Source organism: Rhineura floridana, chromosome 5, assembly GCF_030035675.1.
Source record: "Rhineura floridana isolate rRhiFlo1 chromosome 5, rRhiFlo1.hap2, whole genome shotgun sequence".
In the NCBI taxonomy this organism is placed as follows: Eukaryota; Metazoa; Chordata; class Lepidosauria; order Squamata; family Rhineuridae; genus Rhineura; species Rhineura floridana.
Genome location: NC_084484.1, coordinates 25,698,525 through 25,714,537, shown reverse-complemented (window position 1 = coordinate 25,714,537; position 16,013 = coordinate 25,698,525). Strand labels below are relative to the sequence as shown.

At 40.1% G+C, this 16,013-nt stretch overlaps 1 protein-coding gene across 10 annotated transcripts in view; it reads left to right on the top strand.

The window, feature by feature from the left end:
* The window catches only part of TBC1D4 (TBC1 domain family member 4), a 130,396-nt gene that overhangs the window by 80,913 nt on the left and 33,470 nt on the right, over nucleotides 1-16,013 (top strand). For 7 of the 10 annotated variants that reach the window (XM_061629995.1, XM_061630000.1, XM_061630002.1 and 4 more), the window contains 6 exons: nucleotides 1,864-1,955; nucleotides 2,205-2,315; nucleotides 4,269-4,391; nucleotides 7,962-8,036; nucleotides 9,830-10,056; nucleotides 14,430-14,579. In XM_061629995.1, coding sequence (XP_061485979.1) covers nucleotides 1,864-1,955; nucleotides 2,205-2,315; nucleotides 4,269-4,391; nucleotides 7,962-8,036; nucleotides 9,830-10,056; nucleotides 14,430-14,579 — 778 coding nt within the window. The remainder of the gene's footprint in view (nucleotides 1-1,863; nucleotides 1,956-2,204; nucleotides 2,316-4,268; nucleotides 4,392-7,961; nucleotides 8,037-9,829; nucleotides 10,057-14,429; nucleotides 14,580-16,013) is intronic. The other 3 variants (XM_061629996.1, XM_061629998.1, XM_061629997.1) reach the window with 3 other exon arrangements.

The window sequence follows — 16,013 nt, the reverse complement described above, 5'->3', positions numbered from 1 at the left end:
CCTTCTACCCCGCCCGCTCCCTTACTTGCCCTCCCCCCACCTGCTTGCTCGCTCACCCTGCCCCGCTTGCTCGCTTGTTCTCCTCACCCCCTGCTCACTTGCTTGCTCGCCGTCCCACTTGCCCTGCCCGCTCATCTTCTCCCCCACTTGCTCACTCACTTTCTTGCCCACCCCCCCACTCGCTTACCTGCTGTCCCGCCCCTCTCGCTGTCCCGTCCTTCCTCTCCTTCGCCCACCTGGTAGGTAGGTAGGTAGGTGAGGCATGCGTGCATGTGCGTGCTAGGGCCCAGGGCAGGCTGGTGCCCAGGGCAGGCTGGTGCCCAGGGCAGGCTGGTGCCCAGGGCAGGCTGGTGCCCAGGGCAGGCTGGTGCCCAAGGGCCCCGGCATGATTCAATATACTGCAGTGGTAGCTCTAAAACTGGTGGGGCTGCTATGAGATCATAGGGGCATGGTCAATGAGGTCACGGGGCATGACCAAGGTCTGGTTTTCTTCCCATCCTCCTGCGTTGAAAGAATTATGCTTAAACATTGCAGTTTTACAAATAGAACCTAAAGAAACTGAAAAGTGCCTTCCTTTGGTTTAGAATGGGTCCACAAAAGACAATAAAATTATCGATAATACAAAATGAGCATTTATGTATGAAAATGCAATGGTTAGAGCATTAGACTAGGATCTAGAACAGCCTTTCCCAACCGGTGTGCCTCCAGATGTTGTTGGACCACAACTCCCGTCAGCCTCAGCCATTGGCAACGCTAGTTTCCCGGTTGGGAAAGGCTGATCTAGAAGATCCCCACTCAGCCATGAACAACGCTAGAAACTCTTTTAAACAACTTTCTCCTTCAGCCTGCCTGCACACACAAGACAATACAGTGGCCACTCTTTTCTTTCAAGCTACACCTGGTTACATGCAAAAATCAATCACACACACACACACACAGAGCGAGAGCGATCCATTTGGGTCCTGCTTTTCCCTCCTTCTCTATCTCCCCTCCAAGAGTCAGCAAAATACCCCCTGGGCACTGCCATCCTCCTCCTGTCCCTCCCCCCCAACAGTCAGCAGAAGGCCCATCAGGACCTAAGCATACCCTCACCACCACTCTGCAGTGTTTTCCCTTGCTCCCCATACAGCAACATATGGCCACCCACCTGCTCTGCACAATCAAATGCTGAACTGAACTCAGACAGAATTTTTGCTGCTGCTTTCAAAGCCTGGCTGCAGAAAAAGAATAGTTCTTCCTGCTGCTTTAACTTGGTGCTTACAAAAGCGAGGTAATAGCAACGTAAACTCAGAGGGAAGCCAATGCAGATTGCAAATGCACGCATCAGATTAGCTCAGATGGAAATGCATTGGGGAGACTCTTCATAGTCTTGGCCTAAAGCTATAGAACTTCCAATGCGTTCCTGAGGAACTCCTCCTGATTGGTTAGAGGTTATTCTATGGGAAATAAAATTGAAATGGAGGACCTGGAGGTGCTGAGGGGACCCCTGCCCTCCCTAAGCCACTCCTACTAGACTGTTACCTCTGGAGATGGGTGGGACCATAGCAATTTTTGTGATTGACTTTGTTATCCAGAGATGATTGGCCAGAACAGAAGATGGACAGAAACAACTCCAGAGTGTCTCTAAATATGAGGTGCTGTATTGAATATGAATGTAAGGAACAGAGAAGGGACTGGGCTATAGGTTTGGTGGTTAGGGTGGGCAATGCCCCACCTGCCCTTAATGAGAGGCCTCCACTGATATGCCGTAAACTATCCATATTCATGGTGTACAGCTCTGTGCAAGAAAAGCAATGGGATGATTTGTCAAATGAGTATAACCTATCTGATCTATGTCTCTGCCTCTTTGCTGTTGTTTTTAAGGTCTTTATCCACCAAGAGCTAAACTTGTGATTCAGAGGCATCTGTCCTCTCTTAGTGACAATGAACAAGCTGACATCTTTGAGCGTGTACAGGTAATAAAATGAACCAGTTAGCATTCATGCTCTGGAAGAGGGCTGCAGGATCAAGGTGCTATATCAGAGACACCAAGAATCAAAAGTACATTAAAAATGTATACCTCTGTGACTGTTGTTGAACTGTGATGAAAATGTATTTCAGTACTTCATTTCTAAAAGAATGAATTGGCTATTGTCAAAATCAGATTGAGTAGAATTACTGGTGTCACATTACCAAGGATATCCTGTTTATTTCCTACTTAACAGAAAATGAAGCCTGTTAGTGACCAAGAAGAAAATGAGTTTGTGATCGTACTTCTGCGACAGTTGTGTGAAGCTAAACAAAAAATCCATGTGCATATTGGAGAGGCCCCAATGGTAACAACCTTTATTCTGCTTTTTTTCTTAGTTTGTTTAGTGATGCTGGAAGACATATAAGAGTAATGTGGGCCAAATTTCTTCAGTTGGGTGCTTTTCCCACCAGCCACCGCCAATATCTTAACATGCTCTAAGGCTACAGTTCTAGGCATACATATAGCTTAGTCTGACTGAAATTCCATTGGTTTACTGAAATGATCAGACAAGGAAAGCATCACACCTTGTGGCAGCTAATGTAATTACATGTTGTGCCACTCAGTTTCATTGGGCAACCCCAATTTCTAGTGTTGTGGGAGAGGATTATCTGCTGCCACAGGTGGTAATTATTGCAAGTTAATTTGGCTTCCAAAATAATAAAGATGGTAACTGATATATACCATGGTGTCTAGAAATGATGATGAGAGGTGCTTGGCCCATTGAAAAATCTCTTGAGCATTACAAGAATATTTTTACTTAATTATAAATCACTTCTCGAACAAAAGTTTGCCAAAGCATCTATTAAGTTAAAAACATATTTGCTGTGAAACAATACTGCATTATAAAATATAGTAGCTATATCAAAGCAGTGAAACTTAAGCCCTATTCAGGTGTTTTTTGCTCCTGTGTTGATTGAAGCCCCATTCACAACAGTGCATGCACTTCACCTGACTGTGCATATTGTGTGAATGTCTGTAGCAAGGGGGCTTTCATGCATATAGTTGTATGCATGAAGGCTTCCCTGGAATCTGCAACCCTGATTAATCAATGCTTCCTGTATGCATGAAGGCCCTTTTGTTATAGACATTCATGCTGTACGTGAAGACATCGGGAATGCTCATGCAGTGACATGGGTGGGGCTTTTGGTATGGCCGGGGTCCTTGTTCTGGTGTTCTTCACTTCTTTGAGTAACAGTTGAATAGGGCTCAAATCTCAGCAGATGCTCCCAGTGCCAAATTAAAATGCCTCCCTGAATGTGTAAGATGGTTTTCAAGAGGTATTCCATATTTCATTGTGAGGTATTCCATATTTGTGGGATAACCACTAAAAATATGGTGGCACTCCTTCCTCTGAATTTCTCCTGTTTTCAGTAATGGGAACTGTGTCCTACATCAGGCTCCTAGAAAACTGATGCTTCAGCCTAGGTTATTGAAAAACATATTCAGTACAATGCATAGTAGGAACCAGGAATGTGAAAAAAATTCACCAGCCCTGGTCTTACAGACAAGAGTTGATAACATTCATACATCACGATTCAAGGTTAAAATAGAATAGTGAATGCTCAAGGCTATCTTGAGAGTTCATGTTTGAAGTGGAATTTGTATGATGGACTATGGGTTGTATTCAATGCTAGTCCTATTCAGAGTAGATCCACTGAATTTAATGAACCTAAGTTATTTATATTCATTAACTTCAGTGAGTCTACTTGGAGTTGGACTAGCCTTGACTTACAACCCTATTTATTTATTAAAATTATACACTGCCTTTTGAGGAACTTTCTCCACAAAGCAGCTTACAATCTCCATTTTTTAAAAAAAAACTTCTGTTATCACAGCCCATTCTCATAGGGTAGAACTTGATATGACATCATACATGAATTCATCTCTGATATTTGTGGCTTTGCTTTTAGCAAATGAACAGCCATAGGAGCTTCTGATTTGGATTGGGGCTGCAGTACACAGAGACAGGGTCACCATTCCCCTGTGCTGCAACCCCAATCCAAATTGTTTATAGCAACAACAACAAAAAGTCAGTGATGAGTTTTGCACCCTATGATGTCATATCTGCTTTAACCCAAAACCCTTATGTTGCGCTAAAACCCAGAGATAGCATTTTGTAATGTAGAAAAACTAGTCCAACACCCAGACATTTAAAAAGGCAACATAAGTACACTTTTTTCTGTTTTGTACTCTATATGAATGTGGGTTAGCTTGGCAGTGGTATGCTTAATACCAAAGCTTGGCTTTTTTATTTTAGCAGAATGCCTCCAACACCACAGTTCCAGAAAATGCAGCCACCAGTGGGAGATTCAATCTTGACATTCTGAAAAACAAGGCCAAGAAATCCTTGACCAGCTCTCTAGAAAACATTTTCTCAAGGGTAAGGTTAATAGCTCATGTTATTAATGTTATTAATGGCAGTTCTTTGGGATATAATTGTCTATAAGATTATTATTTAAATGTTTTATTTGCTTCTTCATTGATAAGTTCTACTTAATGTGGCACCTATTTTGGCCAAGTGCTTTTCTGCATCTGTCTCGTGAAAACTGAAATTCCTGTTATATTGTAGGGGTTGTAACTACTACGGCGGAAATTAAAACTAATTTCAGTATGGCAAATGTAGTATGTTGGGAGAACATGATTAGTTGTTTTGCCTATAGTAAACATATTGTATGTTACATAAATGTGCTTCTCATATGGAGTCTGTGTTTTAACTTCTGCATGTTTTGGTATTTGTATCAAGCAAGGTTTAGTAGCATGTATTGTATATTTTGTTGTATGTAGTTACATATTTCCAAATAAGTAGCTTTAACAAGAAATCACTATTTATGTAGGTCAGATGTGACACTTAAAATTAACCCAGCACAGGGCCTTTTGAAATTCCATTGCTTCTGAATGTGTGTGATAACTTTGTCTAGTGATGGCTTTGTCTTCATTATTTCTTCTATTTTGCGTCTGAATTCTTGCTATTGCTTGTTTAATTAAGCATCTTTGGAGAAGATGACATGACATCTATAGTAACACGTAAAGAAACCTCCATAGCAGTTATCAAATACAACCTCAACTTCAGTATAGGCCTATTTTGATTGTTTGATTCTCATTCCAACTAGAACTTTTGATTGATTGATGGCAAGCGCTATGTTATGGTTAAGAATGTTGGAAGTGGGGCAAGAGCAACTCCTGTTTTGTTCTTTTGTTTGTGCTCCAGAGGGAAGATAGAGCTAGGATCCTCTAGATGGATAGGCTTGTTTACCTTTACCTGTGATGCTATGACTGACTTCCTTCTGTCGCTAGACTGTGACGTCTTTAGGGAAGCGTACCTGCCCCTCCTCCTTCCGCCCTTTCCATTCCTTTGTTCTCTGACTGTCCGGGAGAGAGGAAACATCCCTTTGTCTCTGCTCTCTCTCCAAGCATGGGGCAAACTCCTACACCTGGGCGTTGCGCCTCCAACTTAGCTAGTTAGTTAGAACTAGGTATGCTTTCCTATCTACTATGTATTTCTATAAATAAAGTAGCTTTTCTTATTCTACTAAGTCTCAAGCCTCAGTGACGCTGATGCAGGGTAAAAGCCTGCTTTCTTAGGTAAACGAACATACACACTGGCACACTCGCATTTCAAAATCTGCTGTTACTCTGCTGCTGTGGTGTTGCTTTAAACGAAATTAAGCACACAAATGACACACAGCACAACAAAGAAAATATAACATGAAAATCAAAATCAAATGACATTGAATTTTAGAATTGTTGTCCTAAATAAGCAACTTTCCAAATGTAATACAGTATTGGAAATTTTGTCTACTCTGGCTGTTAGATTTGGATAACAAAGGTCATGGATAACAACTAGTTAAGATGCTGGACTACGACCTGGGAGACCAGGGTTCAAATCTCCACACAGCCATGAAGCTCACTGGGTGACCTTGGGCCAGTCACTGCCTCTCAGCCTCAGAGGAAGGCAATGGTAAACCCCCTCTGAATACCGCTTACTATTCATAGGGTCCCCATAAGTCGGAATTGACTTGACATTTAATTTTTTTACTGAAGGACCATTATGAATACGGGTGAAAAGTAGTGCAGTGTGAACAGCAAACAAAACTACCATATCAAGTGGGTTGCTGGCAAGACCCGTGAACACGTGTCCACCATTCCCTCCACACTCCCCTTTTCTTTCTGGTTTGGCAGTTGGGGCGCATGGGGAGAGAGGGATAAGGTGTTCAAAAGATGTGTATTTTGGCCCTAATTTTCTGCTACTGATAACCTAAAAAGTTTCAGTGATCATACAGTGATAAAGGTGTATAATACAATAGGACACTGGCAAATGCATTTAGTATAAAAAAACCTGTGGCTCTCATTTTTTTCTGGTAACATCAATGCAGCTTCATTGCAAGCTCATATCCCAAGTGCAACTCTGTATCTTGGCATGGTGGAGAGGGGAGGATTGCCTGAATAAATGTAACATGTATTAATCCCCAAAATTCATATATGCAACATATGTCTCTTGTTTTCAAAGTATGCCATACTTTTTTTTTGTTAGTTTAAAAATGTCTTACGAACAGTAAGTACATTTTGAACATTGAAAGGAAATCTTGATGCTTTCCTGAAGCAAAATCCTGAGCCTCTGAAGAATTGCATTTATATCTCTTAGGCTTTTTGGGGCCAAATAAGTATTTGTTTCACTTAACAAGAGTTGTGTTCAACAGGTCTTAGTAAGTGTAGTGTAACGGCTCAATCACCTTGCAAGGTTGATGACACCTTAGTATAAAAACAAATGTAAGTGTTGTTGTTAAGGGTCACTTCAGCTAGTTTAAACCATGAAACCTTTCTGGGATAAAAAGTTCTCATTTTTGAAATAGAATGTGCAACCAAATTCACACATGACCAGCAGGGAGTGGGGATGGGATGTACATGTGACCCAGGTGTTCCTACCGTGCTCATGCATACATACAGAAGTATACTCAGACCTGTGTACCAAGCTGCATGGCTTGGCTCCTGAGTTGCCCATCCATGAACAAAAGGGCTCCTTCCATTCACAGAAGAGTCTTTGTTCCAATGGAGGATCCCACTGGCAAAAAGAAGGAAGATGATTTTATATATTGCCCCTCCTATACCATCTCCTATGCCAGGGGTTCTTAACCTGTGGTCCTTGGATCCCTAGAGAGTCCATGGATTGGCTTCAGGAGAGTTGTAAATTGGGCACAAAAAAATCAATTTCCAGTACAGTAAATTATTTATTTATGGGGGTCTATAGCTTTCATCAGATTCTCAAAGGGATGCATGACCCCTCAAAAAGGTTAACAACCACTGTCCTATGCTGTTCTGGATGGTTCCTCAACCCTGTGGCATAGGATTTCAGTGGGTGGCACAAGAAAGGGGGTATCAGTGAAAATTGCCTCCTCACCTCTTTGACCAGCAGGGGCATCCCATGAGCAGTGTTCATGAGAGTTCTGCTCATGGGATCTCAGAATTCAATATTTTATTGATACTTGAATGTGGTAGAACATAATAAACAGAAGATGGAAGTTGGACAGGATTGCACTTTTCAAACAAGTGTGCATATTTTGGCTCAGTTCACAGTATGTCTCATCTCAAATTTATTGAGGGTTGCCAATTTCTTCAGCCTGGAAGAAAAAAGCATGTGTCCCAGTGCTTGACTGCTATGTATAATTGTATTAAAATACACCAGACACTGTGTCCTGTTCTTGTTTTAAAGTACTAGTTTTCCCAAGGGATCTATGGAATGGGACAGTTCCCCAAACCAGATAAGACTTACAGAGGATCATCAAGCTGTATCTCGCCTGTGCAGGCTGTCACTTATCCATTATTGTTCCACGTTAAATCCTTTTGTGAATTGTTTTCTAGGTGGTGTTCTGTCATAGCCTAAAGTTTCTGTCCATAAACTGCAGATAATGGGAAATGGGGTCTAATAGATGGGATGTTTTGTTTTATTCTCTAGGGAGCTAACAGAATGCGTGGCCGTTTGGGGAGCATGGACAGCTTTGAAAGGTGCAACAACCTCACTTCTGACAAAGTAGGTAATGGGCTTGTAAAGGCTTTTTAGGCAAGCTTAGCAGTTTCAAAGTTTTTAGTTTTGTTTAGTAATACAATAAAGTTCTAAATTTAGATCATTCTTTAGGGCAGACCTTCCACAGGCCAATTTTGACAAGAGAATGGGACTATACCCACCTGTCAATCACCTGATATCCCTTAAATTCCTTGGTGAAAAGGTAGAATATATATGTAATAATAAATAAATAAAATGTGAGGCAGTTTTCTCATGCTTTCTCTAGAGCACCTGAACATTTTCCACTTCAAATTTTTCCAGAAAACCCATGTCACTGATGGGGAACAACATAAGTTTTCAGCACCAAGTGACAATGTATTTACTCTAGCAGGCCTCTGTAGTGAATCTATTACCTTAGCCAGCTTCTAATTGATCATCTGTGGTTAGTTTGTTTTCATTTACTTCTTTTATCTGTGTGATGTGACTGTGTTATTTTTGGCTTTAAGTTCTGTAATTGACCCTGTCCTAACCCTTACATTGTCTTATGAACGGTGGGATAAAAATGGTTTCAATGAATTAATATTTTTGGGATGTTTGGCTACTCAGCCTTTTTGTGGGCTAGTAACATCTGAACTTATTTTTAAGGCTGCTCTTTAAAAACATGTTATAGGATTGAGGAGACCAATTGTAGTCTTTTCTTATTTTTTAATAATGTTACAAGAGAGAGTCTAAGAGTAGGGGTGGGGAGGAACCTTTTTCAGCCCAAGGGCCACATTCCTTTCTGGGCAACCTTCTGATGGCCACATGGCAGTGGTTGGCAGGGCCTGAGGCAAAAGTGGACAGAGCATCCAATGTAAATTTTACCTTTGCATGTATGTGTGTGTGCACAGTCATATACACACTTCTCTATCCAGACAAGCAGCTGCCATTATCACAGTTCAGGGACACATTCCGGCCAGGCAAAACATATTTGGAGTGTGAAGCTGAGCCAGTGAGAGGAGTGACCCCGGGGCAGTTCTGAGGGCCAGATGGGTCTGGAGGACTGTATTGTGCCTCTGGCCCTGAGGTTCCTCACACTTGGTCTAACAGGAAAGTGAAAACATACGTGCTTGATAAGTGCAAACAGAGTAACATATTACCAGTTGGAATGAAACCTACTCACGGGAAACACCAAAAAAAATCCCTTGTTTATCATAGCTGATATGCTGTCTCTTAAACAATGACATTTTAAATCTGTCATCATTTGCTGATAGGCTGCCTGTATAACACATGAAAACAGTTTATTGTACACTTTCCATTTATTTCCTGTTTTAAATAGCTTTTCAGTTACACACACTGGATTATTTTTCCTCCAAGAAATGTGGAAACAGAGCGGTTCTTTTGACTTCTGATTTTCCTGTTGCTCTTAATGTAGCTGTTTAATAATAGATTCTTTTCCCAGGAAACTGCTTTGACAGGACAGGAAATCTGTACATGATATGTCAAGTAGAGAAGCCCATTCTGATTGAAACTCAGACCTAATGCTTGATTTCCCTCCATTCCTCCTTCTCCCAGAGGCATGTAAATATGTGGTAACAGTGTCTGCCTAGTAGTTTCTTTTTGTAGTATTGTCCGTGAGAGGCCATGGCAATTCCAGGGCAAAGGATGTTTGGCATAGTTCACAATTAGCATACAATAGGCTTGTTTTTGTTTTTTTAATCAAAAAGGAGGAGTGGCTTCAGCTCCTCTTTTGCTAACTGTGGAGATTGCTCTGATATCATTAGTAGTTACAGGGTGTAGGGGAGCCAATCTCATTCCTGCCCGCGACTGACTTCTTCTAGGACTGCTCTTCTGGGGAGTCTCCTCCCACAACCCCCCCTGCTTCCCCTGTATCCTCGGTTTGGCAGCCGTTCCCAGAAGAGGATTCTGATTCACCCCAGTTCAGAAGGCGTGCACACACATTTAGCCATCCGCCGTCCAGCTCAAAGAAGAGAATTACTTTCCAAGATGGGAGATCCCAAAGTGTCAAGTCTTCACTCCTGAGACAGAACTCTGTGGAGCATAGTAGGTGAGTTTCAAGCTAAGTAACTTTACTGTAGTATTTGCATAAGAACTGGGCAAGCTTGGCTGGTTACCTTTTCTTTCCCAACATTTTCAAGGAACAAGAGTAAGAAGAATATCTAAATAGGTGCTGGGCGAGGGTGGGGTCATTCTCTTGCAGGCAACCCAAGAGTAACAGTTATATTTACAGCATGATACTCAGCATATTTTACTCAGAAGTAAGTTCCAATGAGTTTGGTGAGACATTTTCCCTATCTTAAGTATGTTATTTACAGCCTTTAGAGGTTTGTATGCTACAGCATAGACCTTTGACTTGTTTTTTTATTTGGATTTTGTTGGTACTAATACTAATATATGATGGCTATAAAATATTTTAAGCAGCTAGGTGCTTATAATTTTGATAGGTTACGTATTATAAATTAGAAAGCAATTATAGCCTGCCAGTATAGATGTTGCTTGGATATAAAGAACTGCTCCTTGGATGCAGCTCACTCTCCTATGCAAACCTGTTGAAATGAATGGAAGATGCCCCAAAACAATTTGGTTATTGATTTACGACTTCTTATTTATTTAAACCTTAAGGGTCTTTAGTTTTTTATATAAGGTTAAGGTAACAGTTTTCTTTAAACAAGAGAACAATTTCGTTTTGTCTTAAATTTTATATTGTAGAACAGGCTTGTGTTTTGTGCTTTATTGCAGTACAGATATTTTTTCTGTTTTCACCATTCAGTAATTTATATTGCAGTGGCTTTATTTTATATTACCATTTACAGACAGCTGTTCTGCACAAAAATGACTCTCAAAGCAGCAAAGAAAAAATACTATTTCCTCAAATGCATCAAGACAATTAAAAGTAAAATTAAAAAGCAAACATTGAACAATGAGGATCTTAAGCACACAAAGCAGAAGCAAAATTGGCAGCGGAACCATTCTGGCATCTCGCAGTCAGGAGATAGGGAGACATAGCTTGCCTAATCTTGAAAGCACGTTGAAAAAGTGCAGTCTTCAGACACTGAAAGAAGGGGAATTCCATAGTCTGGATGCTATAACCAAGAAGAGTCCATTCCACCAACTGTATTTATTATAATGGTGGAGAAAAGTCAAGATAATGTGAGAGCGGGTGGTTTTTTAACTACTCAGTCCCAAACTGTTGTAAGGATTTAAAGGTTATTACCAGCACTTTTGGAATGGGCTTCAAAACAAGCTGAGAAGCAATGAGAATCAAATAATTTCAGCGTGACATATCCCCCCCCCCCAAAAAAAGCAGTTCCTTTTTAGCACCCTGGCATCTGCATTCTGCACTGGCTGTGACTTCTGGCATTTTGCATAGGCAGTCAACATATAGTGTGCTGCAGTCGTTAAACCTGAATGTGGCCAAAGTCTCAATATGCTTCGACCAGCTGACAGTGCCACTGTCCAGACGTTGAATAATTCCTACACAATGGTTGTGCTGTTAAGTTGTGGTCCACTTACTTAGGAGTGGGGATGGGGGAAAATTTGATTCAGTTTCAGTTTAAAGGTGAACTTGCCAGATTCCCACTTTTTGAAACAATATGCAAACTGGAATGTACCCAGCTTTGAAATTTGCACTTCTTCAGTCCGAATTTTGCATTGCAGTTCTCCAGCCTAGCAATGTATAGAAAAATGCATATACCAGGCTAAAGTATGCAGACAAATGTGTATATTAGTGAATATCACATACAAAAATGCATTATATTAATAGAAATTCACATTAAAATACTGATGAATTTTCATGAGAACTCTTTTTTTTTTAATTGGCAAATCAGAGTGGAGAACTGAACTTAAGACTGGAAAAATGAGAAACTGAGATAAACTAAAATTGACATATTTGCCCATCCCTACTTGAGAGTAAGTTCCATTGAAATCAGTGGGGCTGATATTGACATGTAAAGGATTGCACTGTAAGTGTTGTTAAGTTTTATTAATTATGTAGATATGGTTCTAACAGCAGTACCAGTAACAATTTTAGTTGGGACCCTTGCTGTAGAGACAGATAATCTTTTTTTTTCCAAGTCAGGGTTAATGTCTCTGGTGATCACCATATCCTAGTGGGATTTTCCTTCATCCAGTATTTGGAGTTGTCCACACAAGAGTGCAGTGTGATGAAGGGAGTGCAAGACATTTCCCCCCTAAAAGACTGCTAGTGGTATTGCCACTGTTTAGAGGGTTGCTACAGCTCTGTGTAGTAATCTATTTCTAAACAGCTGACAATGAATCGTCTGCAGTAGTAAGCCTGCTTGCCAACAGGGGGATCTGTTGCTAATTTTATTCCTTTCTGTGTCAATAGTTAGTTTATCTTAGGGACACCTCTCAATGTCCTCTTCTGACAGTTTGTTGCTTGTCAGAAAAGTGACCTTGTGTTTTGCAGATAAATTTAGTGTTAAGAGGTTTTTCCCCCTAGACTTTAATCATTATGATGTTGCAGTGAAACAGGAAACTTGAACAATAATTGTGTTAGACTTGCTGACAACATTTCTTTGCCCATCACTGCAGAACTATTGTCTTGCTTGGTCAGCAGGTTTTCTAGTCAAAACAGCAACCCTGCAATGGTGTGGTCATAAGTTGTTTTTACTCAAGCACATAGACCAAACATTAGTATCCTACAAATGTTTAGTAGCGGAGGCTGAAAGGACTAACCTCCTTTAAAAGCCTGAAATATTTCTAATGATACTTAATGTTTTTTCACCAAGTGCACCTTTGCAGAAGTGTTAAAACTTTGAACGCTTGTCTAGTAAAAGTATCTAAATCTTCTCAAATGTGTTTAACATAACCAAAATTTTAACGTCTTATCCAGATATGAAATGAGCAATTAGGAGTGTTTACTATATCTATTTTTAAAGAAACATGCCTTTTCTCCTTAAAACTCTGTCTCTAAAGCAAGTTTATTTGATTAACTTCACCATTTTGTAGTCTGTAGCTGCAAAATAACTAGATAACCCCACCCCAACCCACAATCTGATGAAGGTATTTTTTTGTTTGTATCCGGAAACAAACCTGTATCTGGAAACACTGTGACAGTGGAACTTGGAAAGTACACTGTAGAAGGGGACATCATAAGTAAATGTGAAAAGGTAAAAGCCTAAATACAAGTAATCTAATAAGGTTAGTGAATCTGTTTAATAAGTTTAAATAAAAAGTAAATTAAAAGCTGTCAAGTGTCCAAATGTTTGGCAGTCATCCTGTTTTACATTAATAGGCCAATATAGACTGTGTATCTAGCTCTCCCAAGCATCCCTGTAACACGCAGTACAACTTCTTAGTTGTCAGAATGTTGTGATGGCAGGACATGGGTTCATTATTTCCAACATTATAGAAGGAGAGAGATGAATTACATGCAAGGCTTGTGTGTTCAGCCGAAGCACTGTGTTCACTGTTGTCTAGTCTGGCCATTGGAATAACTGGTGGCATGGTTTTCCTTAGATCTCAGTATATCACAGGACTTGCAACTGCTTAAGATTTAATGAAAACTGAACAGTTAGGGAAAGGCTCTAGAATATTTATTTATTTATTTATTTGATTTATATGCTGCCCTTTCTCCCAGTAGGAGCCCAGGGTGGCAGACAAAAGCACTAAAAAAAACTTTAAAACATCATAAAAACAGACTTCAAAATATATTAAAATACAACAACCATTAAAAACATATTAAAACAAAATATCTTTAAAAACATTTTTAAAGCTTTAAAAACATTTTTAAAAGGTTTAAAAATATATTAAAAAGCAATTCCAACAGAGATGCAGACTGGGATAAGGTCTCAACTTGAAAGGCTTGTTGAAAGAGGTAGGTCTTCAGGAGGCGCCAAAAAGGTAACAGAGATGGTGCCTGTCTAATATTTAAGGGGAGGGAGTTCCACATGGTAGGAGCCACTACACTAAAGGTCTGTTTCCTATGTTGTGCGGAATGGACCTCCTGATAAGATTATATCTGCAGAAGGCCCTCACCTGCGGAGCGCAGTGATCGACTGGGTATATAAGGGATAAGATGGTCTTTCAGGTATCCTGGTCCCAAGCTGTATAGGGCTTTATGCACCAAAACTAGAACTTGAACTTAGCCTGGTAGCTAATATTCCTGAAGGAGGTAGTTTACCTTGACTGGAGCACAGATTGAGAATATTGAAACTAAATACATGGCATGCCTGTTTGGTTGCTTTAGTGCCTGTCATTGTAACTTTAGTAAAATCACATGATGTTATTAAACTTGAAATGCAGTTAGTTTGCACACTGTTCTTGTAATAATGCTTATTATAATTCAGGTCTTAACCGAACTCTGTCTCCAATATGGTGAGTATAGAGTGTGGGAGCTCTTTTAAACTGTTGTACTGAATCTCGTTTGCTGCGCTTTCTCTTATCGCCTGCTGTCAGGCTGACAACTGGCCGACGTGCTTGCAGTGAGAGTGAATCATCTGCACCGTCGAATCTCCCTTCTTCCTTCTCTGCCCCATCTTTCCTGAAAAGCTTTTACCAGAGCTCAGGAAAACCATCTCCTCTGTCTGAAAATGAACTCCCTCGGAGGTGAGAGCATTGGTTTCTGCCTGACCTGCAGTTTTGCACTTTCCACGCAGCCGGCTTGCGATAAGGAATTTTTGCCACTTACTGCTAAGTGAGATACTTCAGTTGTTTCATAAAAACCTGTGTGTAGAGCAGTCTCTGGAAATGCTTGCTGAGCACAGAGATATTGCTTAACTTGCACTCTTTTCTAATTGATGCCAAAATAAAAACTAAAGTTAAAAAAAATCAACATTGCCAAAACCAGTTGGTGAAAAATCATGAGCTTTTCTAAACCTCATGACAATATTGTTTTGAAAAATGGGATAGTTTTTTTTCAAAAAATTGTCTACATCCTATAAAACTTTAAATTATTCCTCTGGACAGGCTCTACATACCTAACTAATGTGATCTTGTATACGACTTGGATGTGGAAGTCCATGTATACTCTGAATTGCCTGGACAAGTTACAAGTCATTTTCTCTCTGCCTCAGTCCCTCATCTATAAAACGGGAATATTATTCTACCTCACAGAATTGTTGTAAGGTTGATTTGAGGCGACAATAAAGAATAGAGCATTTTACCCATAAAAATATTAAACCCACTACAAACTTGAAAGGTATCAGAAGGTTAAAAATAAGTTTATACTGTTGCTGAGCTAACAATGTAAAGAAAATAATCAGGTGGTCTTTTGTTTTTTTAAGAATTGGCAATGTTGATGATATTTGTGACCGTTATAATAATCAGCTGCTTAATAGTATGTTGTATGGCAGGTTGTCCAAGTGTGACTAACATTGGCATGTTTTTTTTTTTAAAAAAAGGTTTAAAATGAGGTATATGATCTGCAGTAGAGTGCTAGTGCTTGCTATCAGGGAGGCTTGTGTGAAGTGAACCATATCTGCCTCCGTTTGGCCAACCTGGATGTCTGCATTTCTAAGGCATCCATTACTGGTGTGGCCTTTACAATTACACATACTGATGAGTTCTCTTTAGCAAGTGTGAATGGCCCACAACATTTTGATCATGGGCGATGAAGGTTATATGAAGCCCAGGTATATAGTTTATCTCCTCTTTGCTTTCCTAGGGGTTGGAAGGAGGAAATCATTTCCCCACAACTGAGCAACCCCTTCTGAAGTCACACATTGCATTATAGAAACATCTCCACCACTTTCAGTGTCACAAAGTAATCTTAATAAATTTCTGTGGTCAAAGATGTATTTGAATGGCTTCGGAATTGCAATGTCTAAGTAACTATTTCCTGTTCTTTTAAGTGAAGTGCCAATTGAATATTGTATCTGATACATCTGTGCAAAAATCATTTGTGTATTTTCTCTGTGGCATTAGAAAACCTGCCACAAGAAAATCCATAGCTGAGTAAGTAATTCAGTCTCACTATGAGTCTAGTGCACAACAAATACCAAAACTGAAGAACATCAGACAACTTCAACTAGTCAGAGGCTC